The sequence below is a fragment of the Aythya marila genome (assembly GCF_965140915.1).
Source record: "Aythya marila genome assembly, chromosome: 4".
Taxonomy (NCBI): domain Eukaryota; kingdom Metazoa; phylum Chordata; class Aves; order Anseriformes; family Anatidae; genus Aythya; species Aythya marila.
The window spans coordinates 48,535,050-48,562,977 of NC_139045.1; the positions used below are offsets into that span (position 1 = coordinate 48,535,050).

Below are 27,928 nucleotides of genomic sequence, written 5' to 3' on the forward strand. Positions count from 1 at the left end.
GGGGCGGCGCGGCGCGGCGGTGTCCCGCATCCCGGTGCGGTGAAGCTCGGTGCAGCTCGGCTCGGCACGGCTCTGCTCGGCTCAGCACGGCTCGGCTCGGCCGGGATGGAGCTGGGGACGGCGCTGGTGCTGGCGCTGCTGCTGTGCACGGCTCCCGGTAAGCCATCGGAGACAGGGGGTCCCGGGGAGGAGCCGTCCTCAGCCCCGCAACCTGCCGGGGATGCCGGCGAGTGGGGCGCGGGGATGTGCGGGGATGTGCGGGGCGAGGGGGGAGGCTGCCGGCTCGGCATTGCCTCCTCGCCACCCATCGAGGCCGGCCGAGGACTGGGGGTCCCTCCCCGTGCTGCCCGCAGGTGATGCTCGGGCTGGGGGTGGCGGAGTGGGGGCAGCCCGGCGGGGGCAGCGCCTCCGGGCCAGGGGGTTTTGCTTCGGAGGCAACGGGGGGCAGCGGGAACGGGGTGAAGGAAAGCGCCCCTGGGTGCGTGGGAGCTTCAGTTCCTAGTAAAATGCATTAAAAAAAGGGTTTCTTCGCGGAATTCATTGATTGGTGGCCTCAAAGAGTGGAAGCGTGCTCGATTTATTATAAGAAAAGCTGGTAATCCCTTTCCCCAGGGAGTGAGATCATCAGATGAAGGTTCACTTTATTTCAATGTCCCACATCCTCTCGTTAGACCTTGAAGTTGGCAACGCAAGAAAACAGGAACTCCACCCTGGCCGGCTGAATTGTCGTGCTCTGCAGCTAGCTCCTGACCATCTGCCTGGGCTTCCTGTTATGACAGAGTTTTTGAACTTTCTGGGATGTGTGAAAAGTCATTATTTACCCTTCCCTGTTAAGTAGGTGATGGGAAAGTGTCTGCTTAAAGCATACTGCCTAAAAACTCGTCTATGATGCTTTACTTGTTGAGTAGCATTTGCTTTTGTCATTGCATTGATCCGAAGTTTGTTTATGCCTGTTTTCATAGGTTTGTTTATTTCTCTGGATCAGCCAAGTCTCAGCATCCAAAAAGATGTCCTCACCATAACAGCAAATGATACTCTAAACATTACTTGCAGGTAAGGGCCAATCTGTCCAGTCTAATTTTGGTAGGGTGACTTATGTAGTGGGTTTCTGTACAGAATTGGAGGTGATTCTGTCTCTCCCCCATCATTGCTCCTGTTCCACCCTCCTTCCTTGTCACCCCTCACGTAGCCTTTCCCTGGCAGATTCTTGGAGTATGGCATATAAAATGCTTCAGAGCAGGCTTAGTATGACACGGGAGGGAGCTGGGTGCTGTGTGACTTAGATTCATCATAACTTTGTTCTCAGGTAGCTTCCTCATTGATATTTACAGTAGGTCTGCTGATGTGAATTTATCCTGCATGGTCTGATGCTCCATGGGATGGGATGAAGACAGTTCTTCTCCAGAGACCTTAGGAGATAGCAGGGCTGGGGTTCACAGCTTGGCATCAGTACCGATGCTTGTGATGTGCTCACGCTCCCCTAATGTTTGATTTTCCAGTGGCCAGAGAGCTCTGTACTGGTCCTGGCCAAACAACCAGAGCAGTGCTGAGAAGCGCATCTCCGTGACGGACTGCAGTGATGGCCCCTACTGCAAGACTCTTACTCTCCTCAGAGTCATTGGCAATGACACGGGGGACTACAGGTGCCTTTACAGGGACAACCAGGCAGCCACAACCATTTACGTCTATGTTCAAGGTAAGTGCTTACGCAGTTCTCTCTTCCCCTAGCCTGACAAGAAAAAAGGGGTATTGAATATCTCAAAACACTTTTGACATTATCATTTCCTAGTCCTCGATTTCCAGTCCTATTAAACTGTTGCTTTCCTTATTTTTGTGTTGAGTAATTACATGCCAGCATGCTAGTTATCAACAGGAATTTCTGTTTACCTGTAATTTTAAATTGACCTCTCCATATGCAGTGCTTGGTCTGCATTCTCCTCTGTCCAGAGCTTAACAAATGCATCTCTACTGCGCTCTGTGCTCTTGAAGCTGAGTTATCACTGACCTCAGCAGGAGTTTCATATGAGAGGGATTATGTAAAATGTATTTTTAGCAAAACAGATCCCTTCTACAGCTTGCACTACCTGATACTGTTAAAGAAAACAAACAAGCAAACACATATAACCTTCTATGCATGCACAGACTGTAGCAGTAAGATCTATCTAAGTTTCAAAGGCTAATTTTTTACACTTGGGCTGATGGGAATGCTGTTGTGTGTACAAGACACTGTGAAACCTTCTCTTTAAGAAGGCACATTCAGACACTGAGGCATCTACCTGATTCCTGTTGTCTGGTCCACCCTGTCTCATTTTTCTTGTAACTTACCATTTTTAAAAATAGGATGCAATTATATGCACGGGTTAGCTTGTTTTCTAAGCTTGCGAACTTACATTTTTTTGACTGACTTTGAAAAGGATGCTGCCATTGGGGGAGCCAGTGTAGCATGTCACTGCTTTTAACTGGTATTTCCTGTAATACTTACGCAAGAAAAGTCACAGTAGGGTAAATCAGATTTGTGTCGGCACAAAGACTGCAGTGGCGGGAAGCTATTCTCCAAAGTGTGTATTGCTGCTGATAAATGTTTTGAAAATAATGGTATTGTAAATCTGTGGGGCTGTCAAAATACATCCTCCCTTTTTAGTCTCATCATTTCAGTGTTTTACCAAATAAAAAAGAATAAAACTGATTTGAGATGAAATAAATAGGGAAAGGTAAAAAATTGGAGGAAGTTTCCTTCATGACCACAAGACAAATAATACTCATTTACCAATTGAATGTTCTTCTAGATTACCGATCTCCATTTGTGACTTCAGTTAGTGATCAGCTTGGCATTGTATACATCACTAAGAATAAAACCGTGGTCATACCATGTCTTGGAACTGTCTCAAATCTCAATGTCTCTCTACACGCGGTAAGGAAAAAGCCCATTATTATTTTAAGAGTTAGTTGAAATTACTGTGACATAAATACGTTGCTTGAAGTATAAACATGTTTCTTGAAAACTGCTTTCCCTCCTTGGGAGCTTTGCAGCCTGTGGTTAGGAGGTGAGTGCTGTAACCTTACTCATCCATGATCCTGTGCTCTGAGAGTGGAGTGATTGCCTACAACAGGAGGATTGCCTGAGCTAAGACATTAAAACAGGGATCCTGCCGTTATGGGAAATGTTGCGCTTGAAAATTCAGGGTTTGATTCTGAAATGTGACTGTGATCTGACTGTGTATTTTATCACTATTTCAAACAGAAATATCCAGAAAAGATATTTGTTCCTGATGGTAAATCGATTTCATGGGATAATAAAAAAGGCTTCACTATACCCAGTCATCTAATCAACTATGCAGGCATGGTCTTCTGTGAAGCCAAAATAGACAATGAAAGCTACCAGTCTGTGATATACATAGTTGCCGTTGTAGGTAAGCCAATGTTTTTTTCTCTGTAGACAACCTTCTTTTGCTTTCTACAGCATGCTGAACCAATTACATTTGGTTGGACTGTAGGTTATTCAATACTGACAATGTAGCTAATGCAAGATGTATGTTGTGATATGTATTACTTTTCTGTTAAATGCGATGTATTGTGTTCTTTCTAGTTCATCACTGGGACAAGTGCTTCTATTTTTAGTTTAACATAAGTTGACAGGGATTTTTTTCCCAAACAATGCAAGCCTTTTTTTCTAAAATCACTCCCTTCCCTACTTTATTTGCTTATTCAGGATCCAAGTAATTATTGAAGGGAGCTAGAGGCAGGCATCCATCAGCAGCAGATGGAAAGGAACTGCTGTGAGAGTGTACCAAGGGAACAGGGGATCTGAGGGTCACACTAGGAATTAGGTTGTCTTGTCTGCCTTCAGACATGTGTCCTCACCCTGAAGGGAATTTGTGCTTTACTGTTATATTTCGTCAATGGTTTATCAAAACCCAGAAATGCCAGCTCCTGAGCTGCGGTGCCATGATGGGGAGTGAGGTTTTGTCTAGCTTGGAAGAGACCTCCAAGATCACCACGGTTTGTCCCCGTGCTGTTAGGAGGTGGCAGCTGCTGGTTGAATTTCTCCTGTATACGTCCTGTCGTGACACTGTCTGATGTGGCTCTCACGTCACATGTGGGAAATGTTTGGGAGAGGCTTGCCCTTCCTTCCAGGCTCTTTCACACGCCAGTCATCATGCTGTGCTAGGGTGTCACGGTGCCTCTTCATAGCTGTGGTTTTAGTGGGAGTTTCAGTGAATTCATTTGGGAAAGTCAGTGCTGGGTGCTGTACCCCTCAATATTTTATTTGTGCCTTTTTCTTCCTCCAGGATACCGGATTTATGACCTGACGATGAACCCACACTACCAGGTGGAGCTCGCAGTAGGAGAAAAACTGGTTCTCAACTGTACCGTAAGGACGGAGCTGAATGTGGGGATTGACTTTAAATGGGACTACCCTTCTATCAAGGTAAAACCATAGTAACTGAAAGAAGCCATCACAGCACAATTTGGTTTAGTTACAGTGTCACTTCCCACTTCGTAATGCTGACAAGGCAGGTGATAATACACTCAGAAAATTGCTGCTATATGCAGGTGTTCAAAAGATGGCAGGAAGAATAACAATAAAACTCCCAATCACCTGTCTCTTTTCTATTACAGGAAAAGCGTGCAACCATAAGAGATTTAAAAACCACAGCAGGAGAAGTAAAGAAGTTTGTAAGCACTCTGACCATCGACAGCGTGAACTTAAGTGACAAAGGTCGATATACCTGTGCAGCATCTAGTGGCCGTATGAACATGAAGAACAGCAGCTACTTCATTATCCATGGTATGGCACCTTCCACTTCAGTTCTGTTGTTTGTCGCAGCTTTTGGATGGATAACTGGGATGCAGGAGGCATTTCGGTGATGAATCAAATGACAGAAATGAACCAAACTGTGGCTACAGTACTTCTCTTGCACCCACTAGTCTGTTCTTGAGTAGGATTATTTTTATACCTCAAGCCTATCTAATGGTAACTTTTTGAAGAAAAGTTACTGAAAGATGTAAAACCCTATGGGAAAATGGGCGGCAAAATTAACTGAAGTAAACCTCCTGTCCTCTTCTGTGATGATCTCTAGGAGGGCTGAATTAGCATAGATGATATTGCATAAGGGTTTTTCTCCCACCAGGTGAACATAAGTGAGGTCCTGGTGGCCCTGTGGGGCAAGGGTCTGGGTCAGCATGAATGAAGCTAGGCAAATAAAACTTTTGGCTTTTACATTATGAGTAGTTGAGTTAAATCAAGTTCTGGTCATACGGAAATGATGCAAAGGAAACAACTTTGACTAACTGCAGAGATAAGTACGAGGCCACATCCTAGAGTCTTTTCTCAAGCCTGTCTTGGGCACAGCCCCAGTGGCTCCACTGGCTTACTTCTAGAAAAAAATAGTCAGCATGAGAATGGCCTGTTTTTTAACACTGAGTCAGACAAAGGGTTTTATATTTTGAAGGATGGTGTTTTCCTGTGTCTAATTTCAGAGGCCAGAAAATTTTATATGTATATCTCTCTATATAGATAGATACCCATACATATTTGTGTGCATATTTTAACATTCAAAATTATTATGTAGAACAGTGATTCAAGATACACTCTTCTTTTTTTCCTGGCTTCTTCCTATTTCTCTTCAGGATCCAAAACTAGATCATTTCCTATAATGAGAGTACGAGATATCACGTCAATACCATCCTAAATCTTAGCCAAAAGTCTAGTTGCTGTCTTAACCTGCATGCAAATTTAAAGCAAGTAGGGTAAATCATTTCTAAGTGCGCTGTCACTGGTGAGGTTCGAGTACGTATATTCAGCCTCATGTCAAATACATAACTATGATATTGTAGTTTTGAATACTTTTTTTTTTTTTTTCCTGGAATGAGTCAGTCAAGCCAGTTTTATGATACATATAAATAGAAGTATTGGAAAGGACGAAAAGGGGATGCTCTGCAGCCGAGCAGTCCTCGGAATTCCTTCTTTGGCCACAAAGTCATCGTGGCTCAGTAGAGCACCAGGTCTGACTGTCGGTGTGCTGCCTTGAGAGCTGAGTCTTTTCTCTGCTTTCCCAAGCTCCCTGGCAGGGAACTGCTTGGCTTTTCTGTGCAAGGGAAAGGACTGGGTTTTCATGGTGGGTCCGGCTCTCCAGAGCCTAGGTTGGAGCTGACTGTGCTTTACCAGTGCTATCCTGTCACTAGCCTCTGTTGGTCATCTGCAGTTAGATGCTAAGCCAAATGGAGATCATTTATGCTTTTGTCCCCATAGAAAGACCATTGCATTTATTTTTTACAGAAAGTCCTTTTATTCATCTGGAGAAAATGGAGAATGTGGTTGAGACGAGGTTGGGCGATACAGTCAAAATTCCTGTGAAGTTTAAAGGATATCCTCCACCAGAGGCAAAATGGTAAGAATCAGGACACAATGTGTTTGAAAAACTGAACTATTCTTAGTCGAGGTATATCACTAAAGTATTCAGAGCATTGTTTTGTGTTTGTTTTTTTTTTTCTGTAGGTACAAAAATGGAAAAGCCATCAATGCAAATCATACGGTTAAGCTTGGCTACACATTAGTAATCACAGAAGCAACTGAGAAGGATGCTGGGAATTATACTGTTGTCCTTACAAACCCTACTAACAAAATGCAGAAGAGACATATGTTCACCCTTCTTGTGAATGGTAAGTGACGTGCAAGGGTAACTCTCCTCCACGTGTAGATGCCGTGTGTTGCCATTCTTAGGATTTGATTTCACATCAGAGCTAGAAGATATGAATGGCCTGGGGGCTTGGAGGAGAGCACTTAAACCCCAGCCCTGGGGAGGTAGAGTTGGCCCGCCTCTCTTGGCTCCTTGCTCCAGGATGTGCTGCTGGAGAGGCTGCAGGCCCCTGTTGTTGTTGTGATGGTGCTTGGTGTGTGTTTTTTTTTTTTTTTTTTTTTTTTTTGTTGTTGTTGTTGTTGTTTTCTGTATGTTATTTCTTTGCTTCTGTGTCCTGTTCCTTTCCTGCCCTCCTTGCTCTCCAGTGCCGGCCGTGCTTCTGGAGTCCTCCCCCACCCTGCTCCATCCTGGCCCTGGTCTGCCTCGCCCATCCTTCCTGCCCTGTGCCGGCTGTCCCGCATCTTCTGTCCTGTCCCACACAGCCCTCCTCCTCCTCCTCTTCCTCCCAGCTTCCCAGGAAGCAGTCTATCTGCTGTGCTTTGAAAACAGTAGGTCTTGGAAAGGGCAGTGAGGGTAAACGCTGAGGCATAACATACATTAAATGGCTGGGGATGGCGACGGGACCTCAAGAGCTACTTTTTAAACTTGGGGGTAATGAAGGGAGATTTTGCTGAAGATATTAAGCATTGCATCTTGAGGTCCTGATCCTGAAGGCGTTGGGCAGGTTCACCTCTTCCCAATATGTACTTGTCCTCCGAGGTACACATTGTACACAAATGTCCCCAGCTTCTTCAGGGTTGAAGCGACACAGGGCACATGTACACTATGCTGTTGGGGAGCCTCAGGGGGTGTACAGCCTGTTCTCTCTTCCAGTGCCCCCCCAGATCGGCGAGAACGCACTGATGGCCCCCGTCGACTCCTACAAGTATGGCTCAATGCAGATGCTCACCTGCACCGTCTATGCCGTCCCACCGCCCACTGCTGTCCTGTGGTACTGGCAGCTGGAGGAGGAGTGCACTTTTAGCCCCCAGTGAGTGGCAATGGCAGGGCTGGGAGGTCACCATGATGATGTATGGCTGGGTGGAGAGCGGAGGGCACTAAAGGGTTCAGCCCCAGGATTTGATTTTGCTCCCTTTTGAGTCAAGGCAAAGCTTTTGCTGATGGTGACTCTAGGCTCCAAGTGACATCACGCAGTAGAGCATGACCAAAATTAGCCCCGTGACCAATGAAGAAGATTGTTGCACTTGATAGGCAACCAGGCTCTGACGAAGTAGTCAGAGAGACAAGGGCCACCCACGGCGAGGAGCTGGCAGCCTTTTCTTGTTGCCTTCAAGCCTTATTGAAGGGCACCTTGGCTCATGCTGGGTTTTGAGCACAGCTATCTGTGTGCTCCCCTGCCAAATCACCCATTGGGCTGCAGGCCTAAAACTCAATCCCAAACACAGGAAATTTGCTGTTTATGCTAATTGCAGATCTTTGTGTTTTGTTGTTCTTTTTTTTTTTTTTTTTTTTTTTTTTTTCTTCCTTATGCTCAAGTGATGAGTGTGACGGTGCTCTTTATCTGTGTGAAAGTGTCTCTCAGAGGAAGCGCTCTGATTGATGTTGGGGAATGATAGAGAGAGTGCCTGACTGAGATTCACGCAGCTTCCCTTATCTGGGCCTGCCATAAGCCCAGATTTCCTTTTTAAAAAAAACAGGCAAGAAAAAAAAAAAAAAGCATTCTTCTTTCCTGTTGTTGTTTTCGAAATGATTTCCACTAGTTTCTTCCTTTGGTGCCTGGTTGTTTCCTACACAATGGCTACTGTCCTCAAGAAATTCTTGTAGGGAGTTCAGTGATTTCTATGTCTCTCTGTCTTCCTTTGAACTAAATTAACTTGAATCATCCATTTTTGAATGGAGGTTTGTTCCCAGAATAGCTGCTTCCCTCCAAGCATCCTGATTGAGCTGACACAGGCAGATTAATTAGGAAATTCACCTTTCAGCTTGAGGGTTTCTTATTTTACAGAGCATAAAGGTCTCAGAAGGTTATAGGGTACAATTTAATAAAAATGTTTCAAAAACAATACTTTTCCCTCCCAGACGTAGGCTGTGGCCAATGATCCATCTGATTTGTAGATCAATATCTGCATATTAGAAAGAGAACACTAAACAGCTCTCTTGAAGGGCTAATATTCTCCAAAAGGTGATAATATGGGCTGATATGCCTCTTCTTATCTCTCAGAAAAGTTCGCTCCGGAGCCAATCCATATGCATGCAGAAAGTGGAAAGTGATCTCGGAGAGAAAGGGAGGGAATCAGGTTGAGATCAAACATCAAGTTGTTACTATTGCTGGGAAAACAAAGGTGAGCACATTTTCTTTTCTATTGGTTGGTAATGTTTAGTCCTGTTCAGCAGTCTACATGCAGTCGTATATCAAGAGAGTCAAGAATATTTGCCTAAGAAGCCTGGGGATCTGCTCTCACTCAATCTTGTAAACTCCTGCAGAAGCTAATAGGCAGAGGTGGACACGTAGCCCCGTAGACATCTACCCAAAGCAACGTTTCAGTGAGGAACTTAACTTGCTTACATTTCACTGCTTATGTCTTAGGGGCTTGAAGTTAGTTGAGGTTAGTAAGGAGAAGCTGGGGAAATTGAAGAGCAGAAAAAGTTGTAGGTATAGTATTTAATGACACATACATCAGAGCCTGCTTTTTGTTGTTTTATTTTGTGTTATTGTTACACACCTAAGAGAAAAAATGTCATGAAAGGACTGTGCTTTGGATTTGTGCTGTGGAGAGATTTTTGGTTGTGCAGATACTTGCAGAGTACTTTGCTGACCTGCTGCGGTGGTCAGGCTCGCATATGTGCTTCAGCACTGATGTGATATGTAACTATTTGATTGTTCTTTTGCAGACTGTGAGCACCCTTGTGATTCAAGCAGCGAATGTATCTGCTTTGTATAGATGCATGGCTACAAACAGAGCTGGGTCAAGCGAGAGAGTTATCTCCTTTCATGTGACCAGTAAGTATACCTTTTTGAGAAGTCATGCTAAATTAACGTTATTTTGTCTGCTTCACTGTTTAGAGGTGCTCGATGCTATTGTCTGATTCCTGTCCTCTACAAAATCCTTTAATCCTTTAGGCTTACTGAAGGTTTTCCTAATGCAGTCTTTAAGGTCACCAACTAACTTCAGCCAAGGGACCAGTTCTGCTGGCATCAGTGGAGTGGCAGTCCCATGAAACTGGTGCAAAATGGGCACTAGTATCATGAGAGTGATTGCTGTCGGGCTTTTGCAATCATTTAAAAGAGCTAGAGAGAAATTATGGTAGTTTCACAAAATGATAGTAGATGCAGTGTGAAAGCTAAGACTAGTATTTTCATAACTGATGGCAGAGAGCTTCTGTCTTGAAAGTCAGTCCCTGTATTCACTTGAATTAATATTTTAATCCACAGCAAAAAAAGAAACCATATAGTAATATTAAGAATCATCACTGGTTGCCAGAAATTTCTGTAGGAAGAACTATATTCATTAAACAGGCCTAACTTTGATCCATATAAATGTACTACTTTGAATGAGATTGTACTCTTTGCATAAGTGATTAATTGATTTGCCAATGTTTTGTTTCCTCATTTAAAACTAGACAAGATGAGGAAAAGGCTATGTTTGTGAAATGGAGTCTTAATGTTAATGTTGGCAACAAAATGTACAACCTAATAGGAATTTATTTTGTTTTTAAACTTGCAGGGGGTCTTGAAATTAATCTCCAGCCTCGGGGTCAACTGACAGAGAAGGATAACATGTCTTTACAGTGTACAGCAGATAAATTCACCTTTGAGAAGCTATCGTGGTACAAACTCAGTGCTCATGCTTCACAGACACCCTTTGGTGGGCTGCCCATGCCTGTCTGCAAGAACCTCGATGCCCTTCAGAAGCTGAATGCGACCGTTTTAAACACCAATGGGGAAAATGTCACCTTAGAGCTCATCCTCCGTAACATCTCCCTCCAAGATGGAGGGGACTATGTGTGCATCGCTCAGGACAAAAAGGCCAAAACACAGCACTGCCTGGTGAAGCACCTCACTGTTCAAGGTATGGATCTCTTACCGTGACCTGAGTTGTGCAGCTATGTAAGCAAACAGCTACAGTAGTGTCAGATTTTAGCATCTTCCTTCCTTGTATGTGCTGTCTGATGGTGTGCTTAGTTAAATAGGTTTAGACCACTTATAAGCAAAGGGGATGTTAGTTGAGCATGATAATGTTTGCTGAATGCAGGTCTGGGTATGGCCAGACATCAGGGACTTACTATCCCATCGGCACCAGTGAGGAAGCATTGATCATGCTGCTGTACTGTGCTTAGAGATGAGTTTGTCTTTTGCATACATAATAGCATGTATTTAGCTTATCTTCTCAATTTTACGTTTCATGACACTTTTTTTTCCCTGAAGTTGTAAATGCATGTGTATGTTTGCAGCATTAGTGCTACTCCATTGTGCTGTTGAATCATGGGTTGGAAGTAATTCAAGTGCAAGCAATACAAGCTGGTAATCAATTAGCTTTTCACACAAATAATGACAACTTTGTTTGAGAGCCTAGATGTCTGGGCTTGTTAGGCAGCTGTCGTGCTGATTCATTAAAATACCTGCGCATCTTCATGGGTTGTCCTGAATGAATGTCTGATGGACAGCTGCTGTCAGACTTCTCATAATGAGCCTGTAAATAGAAGTGGGAGGGAAGCAATTTCTCACCTATTCCCTCTTCCCTCAGCAGCCTGAGCAGTTACAAGTCAAATAGTTTAAAACAGATTACATCAGTGCTGTTAAGATTTTATTGGCTATTGTGATTTTTCTTATGTCATGTGGAAGATTAACCATGATCTTAACATGAACACTGCAGTTATTGGTATTATAAAAGAATTTGAGACTTCATTACCAGGCCAAATGAGTAGTGCCTCTTGAAGCGCTATTACTGCAAAAATAGATACTTTCTTAACTCATCAATTATTTTACCTTTATTATTTTATTATTTATTATTTTATATTGTTGGTTTTCATACCAACAGAGCCCATGGCACCCACACTTGCAGGAAATCTGGAAAATCAAACAACAAACATTGGTGAAACCATAGAAGTGTCTTGCACAGCAAATGGCATTCCTCCTCCAAACATCATGTGGTTTAAAAATAATGAAACGCTTGTTGAAGATTCAGGTGAGGGATTGATATTGTATTATGAATTTTCTACCACTTAAGGAATTCCTTTCATAGGGCTCACTTTTGATTTCCATCTCAAAAAGTTTCATTTTGATTTTTTCATATGAACTGGCATAAAAATAACAGAACTAAGAAAAATTATTTTTTTTTTCCCCTAGGTATCGTTTTGAAAGATGGAAACAAAACACTAACTATACGTAGAGTGAGGAAAGAAGATGGAGGGCTATACACTTGTCTTGCCTGCAATGTTCTTGGATGCACAAAAGCAGTGGCATTTTTTGCAGTGGAAGGTTAGTGTCAGCTTATTTCCAGGTTGTGCATGCAGTTGTTGTGATCACCAAAATAAGAAGAACAGAGTGAAGACTTTGTGCACTCTGTTGTGAGTGACATTACATTTCATTAATAGGAATACGTAGTAGTCTGGGGTAAGGGAACTCCAGGCTTCATCCTCCAAGCTCTCAAACTGTTTGTGAGACTCATCCTCATTTGTTCCAGTCTGACTGTGGCACACCGAAACGCAGTTCTCAATAGCCAATGAAAAACCCTAACAAGAAGATAATCTGAGTCTGAGTAACTGGAACAGTGATGAACTTGCCACCAAGAATTAGGACTTTCCAATTAGAAACCCTGGACTAAAAGTTCCTTTTCCTTTATTCAAGTGTGTTTACAAAAACTAGTCACTGAGTCGTTTACAGATCTCTGTCCTATAAGTCAGGGTGATTGTTCTATTATGTTAGGGTAATTAAAGCAGTATCCTGATATTCTCATAGCTCCTGTTAAGATATTAAGATGTTGGGCAACAGTGTTTATGTGGAATGGAACTTATCTGCAGATGACATTAATCTAGCTTTCAGTTGAGGTGGTAAATTTGATTAGGAATGATCTACCGGTCTGTAAAGTTGGAAATCTGTGTATGACATCCTGTTTCTCTTCAAGAAGTATACAGTGCAGCTCATTGGGGTCATGCAATGGGGTGTGCAGGAAAATCTGTATGGTGCAATGAGTGAAAATACAGGAGTATGATGCGGGGAATGGGAGCTGAGGAAGAGAGCTGCTCCTGCACATTATTATAAGTCCTTATTTTCACGTGTTGTTTTAAAACTATGTTTTTTCATGCCTCAGCTGAAGCATGTAAACAGACAAGAAAGAGGCTGTTCTCTGGCTCATTCTCAGCACTTTATTTCCCACATGATGTATCTTTTTTCTAGTTCTGGAGAAAGAATCTTTCTTTTTCTGGTATTCTGAAACAATGATTTATTTTTAAAATGAGAGATTTTACTTTTTATTGGCTGCCAAAGGTCCAGATACTGTCCATGGAACAAAACTGGTGCTAAGAAATTGTGTGGTATGTAAAACCACACAGAAGTAAGCATATTCCAACATAAAAAACAAGCTTTTTGTTTTGTTTTGCTTTCGTTTCCTTGCCCCATGTTGCACTTCTAAAACAAACCTTCAGAACAAGGACCTCTATTCTGTGATATAATGAATGAACAAAACCAATAGCTTCCAACTATCACTCAGATATTCATTTATTTCTTCCCAGGCGCTGAAGAGAAAACAAATCTGGAGCTCATTATCCTTGTTGGCACTGCAGTGATTGCCATGTTCTTCTGGTTGCTTCTTGTAATCATCCTCCGGACCGTTAAGCGGGTAATGAAAAAATTCTCGTACTGTCGTATCAGCACTGGTCTTGCATGACAAATGAAAGCTGACTTGAGTCCTTTTGTGTTGTTTCTTTCCATTGTTCTTAAATCAACAGACACATTTTTTCTCTGCATGCCATAACATTCTTGCCTGGAACTGTGGGCACAGAAATTTGTTTTTAATTGAACAGGCCTCCACAAGAGAAAAAAAAAATGTTTTCACTGTTTTTGTTTATTAAAAAAAAAAGTGCAAGTAATTAACGATGATCACACAATGACATCGCATAGGGGAATGGTAGCCAGGGATTTCTGGGAAACAGTAGAATGAGAAAGTGGCACTTTGCACATCTCCAGCAAGAAAACTGTGCAACTACAACTAAAGCCATTTTCCAGGCCAATGGAGGGGACATGAAGACCGGCTACTTGTCAATCATCATGGATCCTGATGAAGTCCCCATAGACGAGCACTGCGAACGTCTCCCGTATGATGCCAGCAAGTGGGAGTTTCCCAGAGACCGGCTGAAGCTAGGTGCGTCTTCCTTGCATGAGCCATTTAGTTATTATGAAGCCTGCTCTGCACCAGGAGGTGTTTGCACCATGGTGCTGCTCTGATGCAGGACCTCTTAGACAGGCTCTGGGGTCCCATAGGATGTAATGCAGCCTTTCCCCATTATGATCTCTCTGTTAATTTCTGCTATATAAATTCAGTTTACAGTGCTGTTTATTCTGCATCTTATGGCCACTGTGTCTGGCAAATAAATCTGAATCTGTTCATCTTCTCAATTCAAGGTAAACCTCTTGGGCGTGGAGCTTTTGGCCAGGTCATAGAAGCTGATGCCTTTGGGATTGACAAAACTGCTACCTGCAGAACTGTGGCAGTCAAGATGCTTAAAGGTAAAGAAAGATGGTTAAAACTTCACCTTGAATGCTCAATATATGGATATTGCCAGTCCCACAACCAGTAGATAGAAAGATGAGCAAAAAATAATCAAAACGTTTATACCACCAAGACATAAGAATTTAGCTTAATAGTTGGTGTAAATTATACCTTAACCTTATCAATAATTGCAGTAATGTCACTGTAGTTTTGTAGCTGTTGCTTTGTAGACTTCAGAAGATAAACTTGCACTTGCAAGCAATTTTCACATGTCCATATTTGCTGGATGCAACCTGGTAAGGTGGCTTTCTGCAGGGCTCAAACAATGAGTCTTAGACAAGCTCCAAAATAAGTAGTAGTTATGAGCAGCTTTCTCCTCTCTTTAAATCACATTATACTGCCTCACATTTGCCAAGGAGAATTCAAAGCTGTGGTTCCCAGAGACCTACAAATCAGACTTGGGTGGGACAACAGAGTAGGGCTCCCTGTGGCCAGGGGCTGTATCCCATTGATGCTGTGCTGGAGGCGGGTGGCAAAGCCAGGGGGTTTCTGGCAGTATGGTGTGAGCAGTCACACAGCACAGGCACTGTTTATAACACTGGTTGTTGTATACTTCCAGGACTCATTGCAGACTCATAGCAATGGGATGGGTGTGCAGTAATGACAATAAAAATTTAAAAAACCTTGTCTGTCCACCTTGCCGGTGCTCAGGCAGCCTGTGGAGAGCTCCCTCTTCCACCCCTCACTCCCCACTGCTTCAGCTCTTTCCTCCTACCCTTCTGTCCCTGGGGGATGGAGACAAGAGTCGCATCTCCTCCTTTTGGTGAAGCTACAAGGTCAGTCACATTTGACCCTGACCCTACCTCCCCAAGTCTGTGAACCCATTGGACCCTAGTGTGGACCCCAGCAGCAGCTACAGGACAATACTTATTCTTGTCTGCATGGCCTGGCTTGGAGGGTCAAATGGCAGTGTAAAAGCTGATCAAAAGGTCTGTATGAAAAAAGATGGCTTGTGTCCCTGTTCTGATGTGCTGCCCTGGGCAAACTTTTTTTAAAAACAGAGCAGAACCATCCTTGTAGTACATGTGGCTGGCTTTCATTGGTGTCTTGCAACATAGCTGATGCAGGCTACCAATGATAAAGACTTCTCACTAGATGGGCTAAAAAAATAATGGAAGAGAAGGTAGAGGAGGGGAAAACTTTTTCCTATCTGTGATGCTCCTGACCTGTGTCATTTTACCTCTGCAGAGGGTGCGACCCACAGTGAGCACAGAGCACTGATGTCAGAGCTGAAGATCCTCATTCATATTGGCCATCATCTCAATGTTGTAAATTTACTTGGAGCCTGCACAAAGCCAGGAGGTAAGTAACTTTTCAGCAGGTGGGAAGGTACTAATGAAAACCCTATTTCTGCCATTTCTGATGCCTAGAAATTTGAGTTTCGAAACTGAGTGTTGGTAACTGGTAACAGTGAGCAGGTCCAGAGATAGGGTAAGAGCTCAGAAGCCCTGTCTGTGTACTACATCCAGCTCCACCCTTTATTCACCATTGTAAACCCTTGAACACTCTTGTTCTGTCACTTTGCTTATCAGCACCTCAAATTCACTTCTCTAGTAGACACCCCAAAGTAGTCTTTGGGTCTGAATCTAGTAGGGGATGTCACAAGTTGGTCTTATTCTTGTCACCAGCTACAGTGCAACTTCCCTCTTTGACTTTGCATGGGGTGTGGGTGCCTCTGTGTGTGTGTAGGAGGGGAGATTGCAATTTGGAGTCCAGCTCTGGGTGGATGAACCTTTCTGACTTTATAATCCAGGACAGATGTTTCATTTAACAAATCCAGCACTGAACGCTAATTTGGAAGAAATTCAGTGTAAAGTAACTCAGTAATAATTTTTCAGGGAAACTGACTTGTTGGCTTACTGTGGGATCAGAATTTAATTAGTAAAGTTCCATGACAGAAGTGCAGTAGTTGAATGAAATATAATCCATAAATATTTCTTTCCTTGGTTATTCCATAATAAAATAGACGTGGCCCATATGTGGAACCTAGGATGGAAATTTGTCATTTTAATATATGCTTATATGAAGCAATTTGAGCATGAAATACCACATTTTGATTGTACATTAAGGCATCGATGTTTGAAGCTGAGATTCCTGATTTAAGTTGTTAGGACTTAAACTGTGTAGACAAAAATGCATGGATGCATTTGTGTACTGTATTGCAGATGAGTGCTTGATTGCACTGAAATTTATTCAGATATGCATGTTGCATCCTTACAGTATGACTTAGCATAGGCAATTATTGACACTTTAATTAAAAACACACAAGTATACATTTTCACATATGATCTTAGGTCTATGATTTTGAAAAGCATGTGCTTTCTTTTCCTATTTTTCCCAACAAAAGAGGAATCAATATTTTTTTTTTTTTATTACTGCTATATTTTAAATCTCTGAAGAAGTAGTAGAGTGCTTTTTGGAATGCATGTTTTTCTAACCACAAATCATGCTACAAAATAAGGTGGGGTATAAATGATCTTTCTAAGTAAGTGCTTTGTGTGTTATACAGGCCCACTCATGGTGATCGTGGAATATTGCAAATTTGGAAATCTGTCAGCCTACCTACGGAGCAAGAGGAGTGAATTTATCCCATACAAGGTACAGGAGTTAAGATTAACAGTACAATGGTTGATATGGTGTATTTTTCCACCCACACTTTTTCTGTTTCTTGTGTAGAGTGTAGTGGCGGTTCCTGGGGACGCTGGCTGTCCAGTGCTTCTCATGGGAATGAGAGATGACAAAGACATCAGAGGTCATCTAGTCTTTCCCCTTGCCTCTGAAATGTAGCTATTTTGTTATTGTTAGCTTAAAATGTGCAAAGGAACTGGGCTTCCACTATTTCCCTTGGCAGATTATTCTACACTTGGCCGTATCTGTCAGGAAGTTTTTTCTGATTATCTGCCTGAATTTTTTCCTTTCTTAGTTAAGCTCCAGACCACCTTAAATAACTGCACTCCCTGCTTTGTGTTTATGTCCAACAGATATCCATAGATATCTTTTATCACATGATTATCCTTTCCACTTTGCCCTTGGCTCGTTGCTGAACCGGGCTACCCATATTTTGTAGTATGGCTCACCCACAACCAAGAGAAAGGGCTCTAAGCTGTGTTCTGCAGAGCTGGTAGACCTGTCCTTCAGCCTCCTTGCAGCTGCTGTATGTAGATCAGAGCTTCTTTAAGCTGTTTGTCAGTTCTCCAGGGGGTTATTTTTCTTCATCCTTGGAGTCATTGTTTACTATTCCGTATTGGCAAAGGCAACTCGCTGCATCCTTTTGTGAGGTAAAAAGGATAAACAGCTATCTGAGGGGCCTTGAGGAAAGAGGCAAGGTTTCACGAGTGTGCTGACCCTTGCTTATACAAGCGTTGGAGATGGGAATCAGCAATGGAAAAAAACAGTGCTGCCACAGGAGCTAAGTAACTAAACTGAAGCAGGACAAAATGGAAATGTGATAGAAGAAGTCTGAAGGGCTGGGATCCTCTCCAGGGGCATTTGGTGGCTCTGGGGAAGAAGGAAATAAATCGGATTTTGAAGGCTGCTAGTGTTTTGACCAAAGTGTAGAGGTTTAGTGGAAGGGCCTTTGCAGCAGTAGAGCAATAGCAGTACAGAGAGGCTTGACTGCATGAGAGGGGATTCGGCAGCATCCATGTGTGCTTTGCAGGTGGTAGGGACCAGGACTTTGGTGTGAGGCTGAGAAAGGCAGAAGCCTGACACTCGTCAGTGTTGATTTCTTTTGAAGAATGTAGAGCTGGAAGTGGAGGGTGGCTGGGAGGCTGAGGGAGGAGGCTCTCGTGGTGCTGTGAGGTGGTGCCCATGATGCAGAGCATGGGGAACATCATTGCCTCACCCAGGGAAGCTTCTGACACGCTTTCTGTTTCTGATTTCTCCCACCTCCCCTCCCTTTGCTAGACTAAAAGTGCCAGGTTTCGTCAGGGGAAGGAGAACTATGTTGGGGACATCTCCACGGACCTAAAGCAACGCTTAGACAGCATCACAAGCAGCCAGAGCTCAGCAAGTTCTGGGTTTGTGGAGGAGCGGTCCCTCAGCGATGTGGAAGAGGAGGATGGTAGGATATGTTTTCTCCTGGTTTTGGAGCAGCTGTCATTGGTGGAGGCTGATGGGGGACATGGGGAACAGAGTGATTTCCAAATCTTCCTCAAACTGTGTGCAGAGTATTTCCTGGATGGCCAAAGTTGCTGAGCTATGGATCACTGTAGTTCAGCAACCCAAACTCCTCACCCAATCCCAGATAACATCCGGGCTGGAAGGGTTCATTTTTAGTGCACTGCCTTTTGGAGAACCATCTCAAGGTCTTCAGGAAAAATCAAGGAGCACAACTTCCAAAGGTAGCATAGAGAGGGTGTGCCAGAATGCTAAATTAATTTCCTCAGTGTTTACCCAGAGGTTAAATATCGTGAAACACCAGCTGCTTCACTGCTTATTCACAGAGAAGCTGGATTGCCTTCCTTCTGTGCAGGTGGTCCGTCAGGAACAGGAAACCTGAATTATCCTCTTATTCAAAGCCTCCCCTGGATATACATATGCTTTGCAGTGGTTTCACTGATGTATTTGCCATGTTCTCCTTTGGCAGCGACAACACAAAGTGCTCACTGCTGCCAAAGTGTTTCAGAGAGCACTTATTTCAGCAAGTGGTGGGATCAGGCTGGTCAAGGGGGAGGCCATATCTCATCTGCCTTTGTCTCAACTAATTCTGAAAATCATGCAATGCAAAGAAAATTATCAGTATATTAATGATCCTAATAGGTAACATCAGACATGCTCTTTATGAGGTATTCCTACACCATTTTGGTCCTTTCCAGACCTCTTCAGTGTAACCACTGACCCTCTGAGCCTGGGCAGTTTTTGAAGTGTGTAGGCCTAAAGCAGGCTTCGAGGTGAGAGTTTGAGCCAGAAGAATTGTAGTTTGTGGCAGATTTCTTAAAATCAAGAGCTGCACACAGAACTTGAGACATATAATTCAGTAGGAACTAAATGCTGAGGTACCTGTTGGATACTTGAGTACATTATTCCTCAAGGTCACTAGAAGGTGAACTTAAGCTTCTTCTACCCAAAATTAGCAGGGCTTTTTGCCAAACTCAAGATTTTCTCCCTGTGGCATATTTTTCCCCCGTAAGGACTAGGTGTGACCTTCTAATCTGCTTCCACAGTCATCTGCTGAAACCACAGCAGGCCTTTCCTGTCCTAGGAACTCATGAGCTGTAGTTTTGGCTGTTTTTCTTTTGGGATTGTTTCACAAATCTTTCCACTGGTGGGAACTCTGCATGTCTGTGAGGAAGCCTGGAGTAAAACCCATCACCTCAAAGTGTATTTTGCACCGGTCTAGTCTGGTGCAAAATGGATTGCTAGTGCAATTATACAGCCAAAAAAAAAAGGTGGGGGGGGGGAGCTTGTTTTGCTCTTCCAGCTCACTGTGACATGAGGTTAAGATGGACATTTACCTAAGAAGCAGTTATGGGTAAAATCAGTGACAAAGGGCATGCCTGACTGTTGCCTGATTCTTTGCAGCTGGTCCTGAAGACCTTTGCAAGAACCCTTTGACCATGGAGGACCTCATCTGTTATAGCTTCCAGGTGGCGAGAGGAATGGAGTTCTTGGCTTCACGCAAAGTAAGGAACTTCTCAGGAAGAGTGGCATGTTATTTATTTGACTGTAGGAAATAATGCTGTAGGTCTGTGGAAGGAAACAGCGTGTTCATCTTTGGACTAGCAGTCATCCGCAACATTTGCTTTTTGCCCTGAGACATATCTGAATCATAAATATTACAGAGCGAAACAGCCCGTGCGTTTATTGACACAAATGTTAGTGATCTGTATAAGGTTTATGGGTCACCGCTTCATAGAAGAATGATTAAGTAGTTGGAGGAGGGGAGCTGATGTATGAGGATGACGAATTAAGGACAAATCCCTGGTAAATGGAGCTACACTAGATAGGAGAGCTTGCTCTGAGGAAGTTGCCTGTAACTTGTGTGAGGAGAGACAATGCTCATCTACCAAACTTTGTGGATATTGTCCCTTCAAAGAATCTCTTAACAAAAAGTTAATGCCCTGGTTGTTGATAGCACCTCACCTGCATTTTAACCTTCTATAAGTGCATCTCCATGGTTTGATCCTAAATATACATAGTAAATGTTTAAACGGATGTAAATTTTTGTAAAAAAAATGCCAGTGAGAATGAGGAATTCCCTGCAGTGGTATAGAAACAAGATTACTTGGAAATGGGAAAAGGAAATAGAAGTGGAGAATATAGCACTGCTCTAGAGTGCAGGCTCGGTCCGCAAGGCAGATGTCAGAACTTTTTCTAAAAATGTGCATTTGTCCACTTTTATGCATCCTGGTTGGTGTGTATATGTAAAAATAGGTCTGTCCTTGATCTGTATTTCTAATCCATACTAGAAGCAAATCCGCAGCTACTTTCAGAGCCTAGATTTTTTAATTCGAGCTATTGAAGTTTGAGTTTTGAAGTCTTTGGTTGTTGGCTAAGCTGTCATTCTGCATAAATAAAGTCATGGAATTTTCTCTCTCTAGTTGGGATTAGTTTGTATTGGAATCGAATTGGCGTTTTAGTCTGGTATGTTTTTCAGAGCAAGAGTGGAGTATACAGATTTTAGTGAACCTTAATAAATCTAAAGGTAATCAGATCTGAACCTGTTTTGTGTCAGCTTCTTAGGATAAATAATTAGCTAACTTCAAAGGCCCTTTCTGCATAGTGGATAAACAGATGCATGTTTGTATTTGGGAACACAAGTATTCTTGAGCCAAATCAGTTGTGACCATCAAAAAAGCACTTAAAATCAGTAACAGTGGATGCTGAGGTTTCGTTTTCTTGAAAGGTTTTAAGAATTATCTGGCCTTTGAGGGTAGGAGAGCACATATGTGAAAGAGATCAGCCTTGCGGTCGGAGCTGTGACAACAGGCAGCATATAAAGTTGTTTACTTCTCTTTGCAGTGCATCCATAGGGACCTGGCCGCTCGTAATATCCTCTTGTCAGACAATAACGTGGTCAAAATCTGTGATTTTGGCTTGGCTCGAGATATCTACAAAGACCCGGATTATGTCAGGAAAGGAGATGTAAGTTTCAGACTCTCTATTTGAGAGAGATAATGTTTTTCACCTTAAATGGCTTTGTGGAAAGTCAGTGTTTTACTGAGCCATGATATTTATTTATTTTTTAATGAAATTGCTTTCAGGCCAGACTACCCCTAAAATGGATGGCACCAGAAACTATTTTTGATAGAGTATATACCATTCAGAGTGATGTGTGGTCCTTCGGAGTTCTGCTGTGGGAAATATTTTCATTAGGTGAGTCATTTTAATTTTATTGACCTTCTTAAAATTTAAACAACAGAGTCTGTTGAAGAAAACAGTCAGAGTGTTCTTGGATTCTCTTCAGCACTTTTTTTTTTACTTCTCAAAGATTTCCTGTTTATTTTCTCCATCAAAATGAAACCCTCAAATTTCCTTAAAAATGCAAATGTGGGAACACGGACTTGAATGCATCTTCATACAATTTCAGTATGTGATTATGTGCCTCATTTAGTCAATCAGTTGCTGTTGCCATCATAAATATAAATTGTTTGCACATCCAAATATGCTGAACTACCTTATTAACTCAGGCCATAGTGGATTATACGTCTGAAAATGAATTCCAGATCTTAAAGAGCCTAATGCATTCAAATTACCATTGCTCTCATTTTAGGCGCGTCACCATACCCTGGAGTGAAAATTGATGAGGAATTTTGCAGAAGACTGAAAGAAGGAACAAGAATGAGAGCACCAGACTACACAACACCAGAAATGTAAGAAAATATTCTTTCAGCTGCCACATTTACCCCACAGCAATAACAGGTGTTTAAGCTAGCGATAGGTTCTGTTTTCTTCAGGATGGCATTTTAATGGGCTTGTTCTTCCAGGTACCAGACAATGCTGGATTGCTGGCATGGAGATCCTAAGCAGAGACCAACTTTTTCAGAGCTGGTGGAGCACCTGGGGAATTTACTGCAAGCCAACGTCCGTCAGGTACATGAAATGTATTCTCTGATTACTAAAACTACCAATTGAACCTCATCCATATCACCAGCCACCAGAAAATACCATGGATGGGTACTGACCGCTGGAGCCATGGGAGAGCCTTTCCTTCTTCCACTGCTCCCAACAAGCAGTTGGGACGACTGGCAAAGAAGAATGATCCCTGCTCCATGAGGGCCACCCAGAGCTGGCTGCACAGAACTATGTCCAGGCAGCATCTGAAGATCTCCAAGGAGAGAGTCCACAGACTTATGTTCCTTATGTACAGAATCTTTTTTTTAATGTATATCGACCCATAACCCAGTATAGTTGGATTACTAATGATTTAGACTCCTGTCATGAACTATAGAGTACTGTGACAACAAAAGACAAAAATTATTTACTGTCTGGTAACTAATAGCTAATTATGTGTGTGTCATATCATAACCCAAAAGAGAAAGATGAAAAAAAATAGAGAAGAGATGGAATCTACTAAAGGATTTCTTATGGCACTACAAATAGATACACAGTACTGAAGGATGCATAATCCAATTTTTCATGCCTAAGAGCAGAAATTTAAATAAGTGGAGAAAAGTTTTTAAAATATAATACTTGTTATTCACATCAAGTGAGATTCTGAAGTATTTATATAAAAGTTACTTTTTGCTATCTCCATTTCATTCTTTTTTTCATTTACCTCATACATATAACTTAGTCTTTATGATTTATATCCTGTAATCCAATTCAATCTTATCTTCAGTTTAGGTCTATTTTTTTTTCTTGAGATTCATGTACTTTGCATTATTGGGATTCAAAAATTACTAAAAATGACATTTTTTTATTTCAAAGATATCAAGAAAAGACTCTGCATACACATTTTATTATGTCATATAAATATATGTCATATAAAATTCCCATTTTTTAATCTTAAAATACTTGCCAGGAGTTCTTTAAGTTTCCTTTTTTTAATGTAGCTGCTCCTGCAAAGCTGATATAATGCTTGTAATTTAAGAAAGCAGACCAGGTATCTCTGCTGAACTGACTCATTCTCCATATATGTGTGTGTAACTGTATATCTCTATAGTCTATTTAATTTTTGTATTTTTTTCACTGCATTCTACAGGATGGTAAAGACTACGTTGTCCTTCCTTTGTCAGTATCGCTGAATATGGAAGAGGATTCGGGTCTCTCTCTCCCAACTTCACCTGCTTCCTGTAGGGAGGAAGAGGAAGTCTGTGATCCTAAATTCCATTATGACAACACAGCAGGAATTAGGTATTTTATATGGTGGACATCCTACTGGGGCCTCTGGGCAGTTTTTGTTCATGCTGGGGGCAGGGTAAATGAAAGGAAGAGACTTCAGCTGCTCTGCTCCATATTTAACCTCCTCCATAGGGATAAGAATAAAGTTGCTGTAGGCAAAAACAGGTTTCTTACCTTCCCAAATACTAATGATAACCTTTAGATTTTTTTCATTATCCTTTCAGTATTTAGTATTCTCTTTAAAAGAATAAAACAAGAAGAAGAAAAAAAAAAAAGTCCTGCAAGAGTATTGTTAGTTTTTAAGAAACAGAACAAATACAAGGTTGTATTGATCCGATTCAGGTGTTCACACTCTTACATTGCAGCACCCTAAAAAAACTAAAGGTAATAGATCTGTCGATAAGTAGCCTCGCTGGCATTTCCCCTCCCAACATGAAATGTTGGTACATAGGTCATGAATTGATAGCCAAGGGGAACGCAAGGTAAATTGTCACTGGGTTTTGTCCACTGCTTACTTCTGTTGTGCTGCTGGGGTATCCGTGATGGACCTGTAGTGGTAGATGCTGTGGGGTATTGTAGCAGAGGTGAATCCTCTATGTGGTTCTGGGAAAGACTAGGTAAGCACAGTGCTTTTCACACTTCAGTTTAACACTTCAGTCCTAGAGAAGAACTCTCAGCCTTGTGTTTTAGTAGTGGGGCACTCCAAAATAAGACACAAAACTCTGTGTCCTGCTCTCCACAAAAGTATTAGCTATGAGGAGAGGCTGATGACTACAGCCTTTAAATCAAAGCTGGAGGAGGAGAAGCAAGCACAGGGAAAACACAGAGAATATTAAAAATTATTTAGATTTCTGAGGCAAATTAAAATCAGCAGGAGGCTGGCAGAACTTGGCACAACCAGACTCAAAAGCTGGGAAAGGGGATGAATGATGCCTTCAATTGCCTCCAGCTTTGCACAGGTGTATGCAGGCTTCTCTTCCAATTCCACAATGCCCAGAGTGACTTTTTTTCATTAGCTGTCAGGAACATAAATTAGCCCTGTTTAACTGAGACAACATCCTTTTCACTCCACATGCACCAAGAGAGAAAGCTGGGGGGTAGCTGTTGTGCTTGCTGTATTAGTTCCTCCACGAAAGTCCAATGTGTTGTTGTTTTTTTTTGTAGTTGTTTTTTTCATGGATGTCATCCTGACCAGAGGGCTTCTTTTGGAGAAGAGCCTTCATGAGGGATGTAGTGCTGCCTGTTGTGATCCCCATGGCTTAAGGGCGGCAGTCTGCAGAGTCTGCTGTTGTTGTCCTAGGTCCAGCCAGGGGTCTCTGAAGTTCAGCCCAAAGAAAGAGACACATGCCTTTGCTCCAGGCTCCTCTGTTTATTACACTTCTGAGCAAAGCTTGCAGGAAGTGAAGGCCTCCAGCATAATCGAGGAAAGGAGCTGTTTTTTCAAAGCTGTTTCTTAGAATTTGCTCAGAGATCAAGGTTGTCAGGAGCAGAAGGTCAGAAACTTGCCACTTTCTAGGCGGCTCATCCTTTTCAATAAATGGATATTTTGAGGTTTGCATAATATGTTTTGACACAAGGATAAATTTCTCTGTAGGGAGATAAAAGGATTCTGATATCATAGTGCTGTTTGCAGCCAAGTTGTGGATACTGGACACTAAGTTTTTGTTTTTGTTTTCTTTTCAGTCAATACCGACAAGGTAGCAAAAGAAAAAGCCGACCTGTGAGTGTGAAAACGTTTGAAGATGTCCCATTGGTAACCACTGTAAAAGTTGTTCAGGAGGTGAGTTTGTCTGCTGTTTGTATTTCTTTCCCTTTTATTGATGTGTATTTTTTCCTTTCTTTTTTTTTTTTTTTTTATTCCTTTACATTTAATGCATTTTAACACCTTTACAGGAAAACCAAACAGATAGTGGGATGGTTCTTGCATCTGAAGAGCTGAAGACATTGGAAGAGAGAGACAAAGAAGTGAAAATACCCTTTAGGTAAGGCTCAGGCTGCAAAGAGGACTGACTTTTTCTTGCAGTAAATCAGAACACTGATAGCTTTGTAAATTTTCTTAAAACATAAAGTATTTTCTTACTATATATTTAAAACACACAGAAAGAAAAGCTGTGCATTGTATGTCTGGTCATCCCCATTTGGTACCAAGAGAGGGAAGCTAACACAGCTGCTGCAAGCATCAGGCAGCACTGCAGAAGGGACTTGTATTTATCATCTGCAAAAGCATCAAATACCCATTGAAAGAACCAAGCCAGTGCACACAACTGGAATGACAAAGAGCTCTCTTTTTTCTAAAGCTGACTCTTTAGTTTTCAGGATGTACCTGGGTGTATTTTCAGAGCATTGTATAGAGCTTTAATTGTGCAGTTCACAGGAAACACAGTGGCATTCATCTAGCTGAAACCTCACGTATGCTCTCTGAGAGCTTCTCAGATGAATTATTTTGTGCAAACAAAGGTTTAGAGCAGTTACAATTGTACCTTGGATTAATTATACAAAGCGTCTCAAAATTTTCTCTCCCTTTCATTTGAAGTCACAATCTATCTCCCTGCACTGCTATAAAATCAAGTATCTTTTTCATGCATTAGTGAAGTTAGGGCGTATAAAAAAAAAGCCTGTCCTTATAATCAAACACATTTAAAAGGGCTTAAAGCCAGTTTTATCAAATACACGATTTTGCTTTTTTTTGGTGCCGTGATGGAAAACAGCTGCCACCAGAAGACAAGTCTTAGTGGCTCTCTCTGATTTCCTTCCATTTGCTTTCTTTGCAGCACGCTGGTGCCCAGCAAGAGCAACGAGTCTGTCATGTCGGAAGCCTCCAACCAGACAAGTGGGTACCAGTCCGGGTACCACTCGGATGACATGGACACCACCGTCTACTCCAGCGAGGAGACCGAACTCTTGTGCACCCGGGAGGCTTCTCCTGCCCTCTCCCATGTGCAGGGGCTGCCGTACGATGGTGCCACACCGTTGCCATCCCCACCACTCTAGGGCAAAGCCAGCAGCTCCAGGTCCTCTGTGATGTGCCTTCCTTGCCTGGGCTGGCGGTATTCGGGTTTGATGTGTACAGAGACCATGTCCGCGAGACTAGGAAAAGACGTTTATTTTTTCGTGAAGAGGACAAGGGAGCATCTTGCAGCGAAGAGGCGCAGTGCCGGGCTGTGGAGTGCTTTCCTCCAGCGATGCTGGTGGCCGAGGACATTCAGCCCTGGCTGGGGTGTGTGGGTGCAGTGCCGACCCGATGACACAGGCAGCTTTGTGGCCTTTGGGACCCTTGTGACATGCCAAGCATCTGCCCAACACAGGCAGCAGCAGGACGTTCAGCTTAACTGTTTCTAGTTGTACGAAATAAAGGCACAGCCCTGCTCTATTTTTTTTTTTCCCGGCTGGACTCCAGGAAGGAAACAGCACGGCACTGGCTTCTTGTTTCTCAGAGTTATCCCTTGCCTGCACCTCCACAAACAAAAAAAGGAACCTCCAGCTCAAGGCTCTGGCACTCACTGATGGCCTGAGGCTAAACATAGGCAGGGCTAAATATAGGTGCGGGCGATGGTCTCTGTCCTTGGCAGAGAAAAAAAGTTGCTGTACCAGACCTCATGAGCTGTGTCTCCATAGGGAAGACTTGCCTAGTTAGCGGCAGGGAGCCGAGTGATGGGATGTGGGTGCCTGGGACATGCCTCCCCTCCAGGGGTGGCCCAGGCAGTCCTGTGGTCCCGATGGGGTATCCTAAGCACACCCTACTTTCTCATCTCACCCCATTCCCCAGATGTAGTCAGGGTCTTTCACTCGCAAACTCTAAGTCTGCACTGGCAGAGACTGGGGTTTCTGCAGTCTTGGGAATCCGTGACTGGTTTCATGGCAGCTCCAACCTTTTCTGAGGCATGAGGTTGTAACTAAAGGTTGGACAACTTCTGACCTGTGCTCTTGTAGTCACAGAGCTCCATTGATGGACACAATGCAGGCTACAAGGTTTTAAAATGTAAAGCTATTTCTACCGAACTCTTTTTTTGTATTTTTATAATGTTGTTTTTTGGTTTTGTTATTTTTTTTGGCTTGTTTGTACTTACTATAAAGTCAAATGCTGGGAACCATGAGTATAAGGCATATACAGTATTTATAGCCTCTCTATGTAGAAATAAATGTAATATATTAAAATATAAATATATATTATATAATGTATATTGTACTACTCACATTTTGTATCAGTGTTCTGTAGCATTACAAGGGTCACAA

General features: G+C 42.5%; 1 protein-coding gene across 1 annotated transcript; it reads left to right on the forward strand.

Moving 5' to 3' along the window:
- Positions 1 to 27,874, forward strand: KDR (kinase insert domain receptor). Its single transcript, XM_082759970.1, has 30 exons — positions 1 to 157; positions 963 to 1,053; positions 1,500 to 1,696; positions 2,787 to 2,911; positions 3,242 to 3,410; positions 4,290 to 4,429; positions 4,621 to 4,789; positions 6,281 to 6,392; positions 6,500 to 6,663; positions 7,515 to 7,671; positions 8,863 to 8,983; positions 9,534 to 9,642; positions 10,367 to 10,711; positions 11,681 to 11,827; positions 11,989 to 12,120; positions 13,374 to 13,480; positions 13,867 to 14,002; positions 14,263 to 14,367; positions 15,599 to 15,712; positions 16,920 to 17,008; positions 18,317 to 18,473; positions 19,934 to 20,034; positions 21,374 to 21,496; positions 21,616 to 21,727; positions 22,125 to 22,224; positions 22,339 to 22,444; positions 23,556 to 23,707; positions 25,379 to 25,475; positions 25,589 to 25,677; positions 26,467 to 27,874. Exons 1-30 carry the CDS (start codon positions 106 to 108, stop codon positions 26,684 to 26,686), a joined length of 4,038 nt encoding a protein of 1,345 aa, XP_082616096.1. The 5' UTR covers positions 1 to 105; the 3' UTR covers positions 26,687 to 27,874.
- Positions 27,875 to 27,928: the final 54 nt, after the last annotated feature.